Source organism: Seriola dumerili, unplaced genomic scaffold (genome assembly GCF_002260705.1).
Source record: "Seriola dumerili isolate Sdu_G_001 unplaced genomic scaffold, Sdu_1.0 BDQW01000050.1, whole genome shotgun sequence".
NCBI lineage: Eukaryota > Metazoa > Chordata > Actinopteri > Carangiformes > Carangidae > Seriola > Seriola dumerili.
The window spans coordinates 1,092,494-1,101,326 of record NW_019174305.1 but is presented as its reverse complement, the minus strand read 5'-3'; the positions used below and the strand labels follow the sequence as shown (position 1 = coordinate 1,101,326).

The following is an 8,833-nucleotide window of genomic DNA, read 5'->3' as shown; positions in this document are numbered from 1 at the left end:
ACGTCTGCCTCCACGTGCAAGCAACGGTTGAAAATCAGTGAAAATGTAGATTATATAACGCGGTGGTATTATACCAAGGTTACGTGGGGGTCCAGTAACAATAAAACTGTGGATGTGGTCACCTGAAACTGGTGAACATTTTGTCTCAGGAGCTGGTGGAGACTAAAACAGAGCTCAAAAGAGAGAAATATTTGACTTTTTGCCAGGTGGCCAGAAATATTATTAATAAGCATATTGGTCTTGCCTCTGAAGTGCCCACCCCTCCTAGTTTGCTCTGATTGGTCGGGGGAGACGTCCATCTACAAGCTAGAGTCATTATAAAAAAAAAAAAAATAGGCGTTTTCAGAGGAGAGAATACGTCATTAAGTCTTACGCACGGTTACGCTCGAGCCCCCCTGTAGTGAAATCTGATTGGATCTTTACAGGGAAGCGTCCAATTTGTAGAAAGAAAGCTAACAAACAATAGCAGACCTGCTAACACTAACTTCTCAATAAAGTCATGAGATCACATACGCCGGTACAGTAGGTGGCAGCATACACCTCTAATGTTGGTTTGTAGCCCGCCAGAAAACCGAAGAAGAAGAAGAAGAAAAACAACGAAGAAGAAAAAAAAAGAAAAAGAAAAAACAAACAAACAAATGAAGAAAGAAATGCTCGGTTTTTGCTTTGACTTCTCATGAGGACAATATTCATAACCTGGAATACTTTTATAAGGAACCCTTTTGATTTTTGTGACCTGTGGACTCTTACGGACTAAAGGAATATAAACAACGGAGGAATGGACGGAGAATCGGAGTTCAACACGTCTAAAAGGTAGGCAGTCACCACTCTTTGCTGCTTAAGGATGCTGGTAGATATTTATAAATCGTATTTATGTGCTTGTATTTAGCGCGAAATGAACTGAAAATTTGAATTCTAGAGACTCTAACCGATCTATGGCGGTACAGTCTGTTTATATTGACAAACGTTTAACCGTTTACTATGTCCGAACAGAACCTAGCACTGGGCCCGTACACGGGGCAGCGGGTCATGACGTCAAGGAGTTAATAGTAACTATGAATCCCAGATGGAGGCTGTGCTCTGTGTGAGAGACTAAATATGAAATATAATCCGTCTCAGCGCACGCCGGTGGAAGTGCATGCTGTTTGGAGGAGGTGGGTTGAGTCCAGCCAGTCAGTCAGAGGCATTAGCAGTTATAGGGCTGGTCTGGCTCTTGCAGTCCAGCCGGAAAGAAAGATATTCTGTCTCTAACTAACTTTCTCCCTGACTTAAATATTGCCGAAATCACATCTTAGTGTTTGTCTTTAATTTATGTGTTTGGTGATTTTGTCTGATGAAGTCTCGTCTCGTCTCGTCTCGTCGTCTCCCGCTTATCCGGATCCGGGTCGCGGGGGCAGCAGCCTCAGCAGAGAGGTCCAGACGGCCCTCTCCCCAGCCACTTCCACCAGTTCCTCCGGGAGAATCCCGAGGCGTTCCAAGGCCAGCCGAGAGATATAATCCCTCCAGCGTGTCCTTGGTCGACCCCGGGGTCTCCTCCCGGTGGGACATGCCCGAAACACCTCCCCAGGGAGGCGTCCAGGAGGCATCCTCACTAGATGCCCGAACCACCTCAACTGGCTCCTCTCGACATGGAGGAGCAGCGGCTCTACTCTAAGTCCCTCCCGGATGACTGAGCTCCTCACCCTATCTCTAAGGCTGAGCCCGGCCACCCTGCGGAGGAAACTCATTTCGGCCGCTTGTACTCGCGATCTCGTTCTTTCGGTCATTACCCAAAGCTCATGACCATAGGTGAGGATCGGAACGTAGATCGACCGGAAAATTGAGAGCTTCGCCTTCCGGCTTAGCTCTCTCTTCCCCACAACGGACCGATTCAGCGCCCGCATCACTGCTGACGCCGCCCCAATCCGCCTGTCGATCTCCCGCTCCATCCTACCCTCACTCGTGAACAAGATCCCGAGATACTTGAACTCCTCCACCTGAGGCTTCTTGGTTTATATTTTCTATAAAATAAATGGAGTTTCTGTGGTACTTCAAATAAACACATGTGAAGACTTTTTATTACTTTTTTTTGCAAATCAACAGGTGGTGCCAAAGCCAAACGAAGGGCAGCTACAACAAATTATAATTTTAATCTCCACAATAATACTGGTTGTCACCTTGGCCCATATCATTTCCTGTTATAGACTAACCTCGGCCCCCCCTCTCAGAAAGGAAAGTTGATGTGGCCCCCACTGAAAAAAGTTTGGGGACCGCTGATTTACGGTATTAATTTAGGCAAGAGTGCATTTGCTGTTTTTTAGTGAGAAGCTGCTTCCCACATGCTTACTAAGAAAAAGAATTTTTGGTAAAACCCTTATCTTCCCCAAAATCACAACATCTACTACAGAGTATTTGTGCTCAGTTTAAGTCTGGAGTTTTGCCTTCTGATGCAGTAAATGTAGATTTAACAACATATTTGTGTGATTTTATTGAAACTGGTATTGAATTTATAACCTAATGTCCTGTAGACGGTGAAACACGTTTATTTGTAGTAAACAGTGTTAGTACCTGGTTTAAAGGCACACTGACTGTGGGATAGGGGAGCATTTATCATTTAATTTTCTGACTTTTATTTTCATTTCAATGATTCAAACCAGTGACTTTCTGATCACAAAGCTCCTATTTCAACCATATAAAAACTGTGCCACTACAGATTTTATTGGTAATGATTTTTAAGTGATCCTCTATGCCGACCTCGCCCATCAACACTGAAAAAATGACAACATTTACATCAGTAACCGCAATCTTCTTATTTTACAACATCTTTGAAAACTATTCAGTCCAGCAGAACTGGAAACTGGACTTTTATTTCAAAACTCTGTGTCTTTGACCTCTAATTGACATCTTTCCACCGCTTCATTTGCCCCCCAGGTGTGCCAGCTAAGCGTAATGAGCTGTACTACGACTGCTGTAAAGAACCCTACCCCGATGTGACGTTCACAGTCACCATGCGCCGCAGGACACTTTACTACGGCCTCAACCTGCTCATCCCCTGCGTGCTCATCTCTGGTCTGGCTCTGCTGGTCTTCCTGCTCCCTGCTGACTCCGGAGAGAAGATCTCACTGGGTACAGAGCAGAACACACACATCAGTACATCTCTGCAATCACACACACACACACACACACACACACACACACACACACACACACACACAGGGACAATGATTCATGATTATAATCATACGTGCAGACAAAAATGTATCTCTCTCTCCAGCCTTGGTGATCTCAGCACACCAGGTCCTGACGCGATTGTTAACCCAGTTATTTGTCATTGCTCTATGCTAATCCTGACATTATAGCTGTGAATCAGCATTTATGTTGGATTCCATTCATTTGCAGATGAATAAAAGCTTCATTATAAAACAGAGCAAAGATTATCACCTGGACCCGAAAATGCCAGGTTGTTTTGAAATACCATTTAGTGAGACAGGGTCAGAGTAAATATATAACTGGGTATTCCCTCAGGGGAAGAAAAAGAGTGAGTATTCTAAAATAAATCACAGCTGTTTTCACCTATTTTGAAACGACCAGCTGCATTTATTTTGAGTGCTCTCAAGTCACCATTAAATAGAAAACGAGACTATGATGAAAGATTTTTCCCTTTGCGTTTCTGTTCATCTCTGTCTACTGTCTATTTTCCCCCAGGCATCACAGTGCTGCTGTCTCTGACGGTGTTCATGTTACTGGTAGCAGAAATCATGCCTGCCACTTCAGACTCTGTTCCTCTGATTGGTAAGACACTCTCCTGCGCTAATTACTGCTCAGTTTAATGATCTTTTGACTTTGAAAGTGATGAAAAAGAAAGAAAAACAATTACAGTGGGTCACAAAATAATCAAAGTATATCTCCCAAAAAGATATTTGTGATAGACATTTGCTTAAAAACTTAGAAAGAAAGAATTAGTTTGACATAAATACATACTTTCTTACCCGGGATTGGCTAAAAATACCGTATGTCCTCCTGTTAGGTTAGAAGAGGGAAACACTTAGCCCAGGGGTCTGAAACCTTTACTATTAAAAGAGCCATTTTTGCATTTTTGGCCCCTCTACTACAAATAAAAATCATCTGAAGCAGCAAAACTTATTCAACCCTTAAAATTAAGATAACATAGCGTTAAAGTTTTATATATAGTTACACTATATATAAAAGAACTATAGTTTATTGCATTTATGATATTATAGAATTACAAAAAAAAACTATTGACATTTTATTGCTGTTTTTACCTGTTATAACAAAGGAAAACACCAAACTCTAATGAATAGGAGAAAAAAACACTGGCATGTATATGCCTACTTTTAAATAAAACAGAACCCGCTCTTAACCCCTAAAACTTACTAATGAACACAAATTGTATTTTTTACATTGTTTTTGTACAGATTAAAAAAAAACGAGAATGTGTATTAGGAAGTTTTAATTTTTTCTTACCTATGAATGAAGCCAGGCTAGCTGTTTTCCTCTGTTTACAGTCTTTGTTCTAAGCTAGCCTAACAATCTGTGAAGGGACTTTGGTGTAGTGGCTACACAGTAGACTAATGTAGACTAATGTACACTGGAAAGTTGGAAAGTCTGCGGGAGTCATATGATTTTAGTATTTTAACCCATTCATGTGTGTGGGGAGCCAACAGAAAGTCAGCTAGCTCGGACAGCAGAAGTCTCAGATTTGCATGCTCTAAACTGGCTGGGCTGGACAAGGACATTTATGAAGCAGATTTTCAATGTTGTTCCATTAAAATTTTCCTCATTTTCTGTTTGTGCTGTTTGGTATTGAGTTTACATTGACACTAGCTATTATGAGGTTTTTGGAGTATCCTGCTTATATTTTGCACATGTGAACAGCTTATCCTGGTTTCATAAACCTGGGTAAGATCTTATCCTGGATTTGAGAAACCTAGACACCTTTTCCAGGTTTCTGAACCATTTCACAGTGGCTGATATGAAATCAAAACAGGTCAATGCAGACAGGAGCAGAATAATTCAAACAATCAGACTGATAATTTTGTTTGTTAACCCTATTTGTTGATGTACCCGGTACCAGACTAAATGTGGCCACTATGTTCCTCTAGGAAGAAAATGATCTACATTAGGAAAAACAAAAAATTTTAGCAACAGTCCAGTTGTAGTCCTGTTGTATAAAAGCAATGTCACACACGAGGTCACAATGTTGTACTAAATATCAGCATGCGGCCTCATACCTATGACCATATCACAGCCGTGCTCATATTCAGTACAACATCACTCCCTCTCGTATGATAATGCTTAATAGCTAATCAAAACAGGATAACGCTCAAAGGATACTAATGGATATGTAAATGCTATCACTGATGTTCTCATCTAACTTCCTGCAACAAAAGTGAAAAATGGTTATTCACAAAATGTTGATCTAGTCAATTAAGACCATATATTAGAGCAAATTGGTACATTGAAATGAGACGAAGTCTGAGGAAGTGGTCCACGTTGAAACTCAAGATATAAAAAACATAAAAACAGTTGGCGCTGATGCAGGATGTGAAGATCACGCTAAGCATATGACACAAAGAGAGTTGCATTGTATAAGACCATACTGATACAGACCAGAAGAGACAGGGCAGTCGGCCATGAGATGAGAGGGGAGGCTGCAGACAGAGATGCTGCTCAGCATCATTTGGCAGCTCAGTGACAGAAAACGAAGCCATTAACAAACTTGCCTTTACTGGGGTAGACGTATTAACACAGTGCAGATGGAGCAGAACTAATAGATTGAAGACAAAATAAAATGCATTCGCTCTGACAGGTTTTCACACAGCTGCTATTATGCTTCGACATGGAAATGTATACAGAATAATTCGATTGGTCCACCTTTCTGTGAGGTCGCTGACATCACAGCTGGATCAAAATGAAAAATGAGGGGGACATATCACATGTTTGTGTGTATTAGGGTCTGTGTGTGTGTGTGTTAGTGTGTGTGTGTGTGTGTGCCAGTAGGGTAGCGTGCTTGCCCACATGCACGTGTTATACATTTTCATTTCTCTGTGGCTTGCAGTGCCTTCAAGCCTGTGTGTGTGTGTGTGTGTGTGTGTGTGTGTTTTGGCTGGTTTGTAAATTAGGAAACAAAATGTTAGTCATCCTCCAACCAGCCCCTGTGGTGTTATGACCTTAGGTTTGTTGACAGGGATAAACTCCCCACTGAAAAACCAACCCACAGCTGGCCACAGTGCTGCCAAAATATCACGCTCACCTCTCATGTTTCCTTCTTATATGTTAATAATGTAGATACACAAACTTTTAATTTACAATTCACTGTTACATTTCAGATAACAGGCTATGATTTCTCTTTGTTACACTGTGTTAATTGTTGTCTATCCCAAATGGAAATTGTTGTGCTTTACTTATGTGTTCTTCTCCTCTTCAGCTCAGTACTTTGCTAGTACCATGATGATTGTGGGCTTGTCTGTGGTGGTAACAGTCCTGGTACTACAGTTCCATCACCATGATCCCCATGGAGGGAAGATGCCTAAATGGGTAGGTTAACAATGATTTTATTTTATAATTAATTCTCACTACAAACTTAAAAAAGAGAATAGTCAATTCTGATTTGTCCTCCACAGTGCATCAATTTCAAATAACCAAACTATTTCCACATATTGGCACAGTCAACTACGAATTGAAGCTTTTACTAGACAATGGCTCCCTTTTGTTGGAGGTATAAGGTGACATTTATTCAAAGGTTGACAAAAGTGTCAACACAATGGTTTGACTAAAAGAGCTTTTATGAGGAAGCATGTGTTAACAACACTTTATTTTATCTGTTTGTAATCTGCATTCAAACTCAGAATTGTGAGGTTATGTTAAGCTGTGTAGTTACATACATTTTTTGTATGTTTTATTTCTAAGGATTTATTTTATTTTAAGCTTTTGATTAAAAGTCTGTTTATATATATATATATATATATATATATATATATATACTATTATACACCATACAGTTATCAAGAAATAATGCATTGTGCAGCATCAAGTGAAATTTCTACTTTTAACTCTGTTTTTCTTTTTCATTTTACCATTCATCTCTTCGTCTGTACTCTAACACCTTTCTTCCCTTTCTCTTTCCCCCGACTCTCTGCCTACTCTTGTTTCTTTATCCAGGTTCGAGTCATCCTCCTCAACTGGTGTGCTTGGTTCCTCCGCATGAAGAAGCCTGGAGAGGAAACCAAAACAGCTATGAGCTCTAGGAACCCCCCAAACTACAAGTACTCCCATCCTCCTCCTCACCACACCAGCACCAGCAGCATTCAGATGAGCACCATACCTGGCCAGGCATCCACCCAGTCAACCACGACCAATGGGAGCATGAACCTGTACTTTGGCTACCACTCAATGGGCACAGACAGCCCTGCTTTCCCACCGAGCACAGATTCAGGTGTGGTGGTGTGCGGCGGTGGTGGAGGAGGAGTTGGCCACCCTAACAGCTCATCCCCACACGACATCCACTCAGAGCAGACGCGGACATTACTGCTGGAGCAGGTCCCGGAAATTTCCCAGATCCTGGAGGAAGTGCAGTACATTGCGAGGCGCTTCCGAGAGCAGGATGAGGGAGAGGCGATCTGCAGCGAGTGGAAGTTTGCGGCGGCGGTGGTGGATAGGTTATGCCTGGTGGCCTTCTCGCTCTTCTCCATCATCTGCACCTTCACCATTCTCATGTCGGCTCCCAATTTCATTGAGGCTGTGTCCAAAGACTTCACATAATTCTGACATCTTCCCTCTCTGAGAGGAGAGAAGAGAGGCAAGGCTAACATTAATAAAAATCCTGACACAATTAGAACTGTGCCACACAAGCTTCCCTGCTTCTGCTGTGTGAAGTACCACAAGATCCAGATGTTTTAAGTGTTACAAGTTACAGTACTTTGAAACCAAACTTTTCCCTCTTTCTTCACATACAGTATTTGTCAGTAATATCTGGGTGTATTTGGGTATAATCGGGGTGATGTGTTTTTAACCATTTCAAGGTGGCTGTCCTCGCGAACACCTTACATAGAATATGCCATGTAGGAGGTTGAGGCTACATGCAGTAGTTAATTATGTAGAAACTCACACTAATGCACTTTTCATCTGTATCCCTGCTGCACCACATCATTTACCTCCCATCACATGCACTTCATGTCTCATCAAATACACTTCCTACCTTTCCAGCTCTTCCTTTTCTGCCCTGTTCCCCCACCATAGTGCTTCTCATCTTCTAGAAACATCTCAGTATCTTCAGCTGTTACACACAGTTCAGTCAATATACGGTTTTAGAAATCATTTTTTCAGTCCTGTATTCTAGTAATGCTAGTGTTTTGTATTCTGTAAATAAATCCTACATCTTACTTTACATCTTACTTTATAAATGTGGTGAGATGAGATTATGTCTTTTCTATTGAGTGACTTTACCGGGAGCTAGTGACATGTTGACCCACAGCACTGTACATCTTCTCTTCGAACTAGAACTGCAACTTATGATTATTTTCATTTTCAACACAGAAGGTGACCAGATTCAGATTGCTTGTTTTATCCAACAGCCCAAAACTTTCAGAAGCAAACAAAAATTATGAAAATATTTGCATTTACTTTTTTCACATATGCACGGACAAGATTGTTTCTTTCTCACCTCTTTCCAGTCACCCTTATTTCCTTCATGCACAGCACAGCTCACGCCCAGGTCCTGTATCTATAAAGATGAAAAGTTTTGCCATGACCAGTAAAAGTCACACTTAACAGTGACATATAAGACATTTACAGTTTTGCTCTTTCTAAGTCAATTTAATAGACCACAAAGTGA

General features: G+C 41.3%; 1 protein-coding gene across 1 annotated transcript in view; it reads left to right on the top strand.

Moving 5' to 3' along the window:
* The window catches only part of LOC111217889 (neuronal acetylcholine receptor subunit alpha-7-like), a 43,007-nt gene extending 35,246 nt beyond the window's left edge, over nucleotides 1-7,761 (top strand). The window contains exons 7-10 of the mRNA XM_022739910.1: nucleotides 2,911-3,105; nucleotides 3,685-3,771; nucleotides 6,428-6,537; nucleotides 7,162-7,761. Of these exons, the coding sequence (XP_022595631.1) occupies nucleotides 2,911-3,105; nucleotides 3,685-3,771; nucleotides 6,428-6,537; nucleotides 7,162-7,761 (992 nt within the window). The remainder of the gene's footprint in view (nucleotides 1-2,910; nucleotides 3,106-3,684; nucleotides 3,772-6,427; nucleotides 6,538-7,161) is intronic.
* The last annotated feature ends 1,072 nt before the right edge of the window (nucleotides 7,762-8,833 follow it).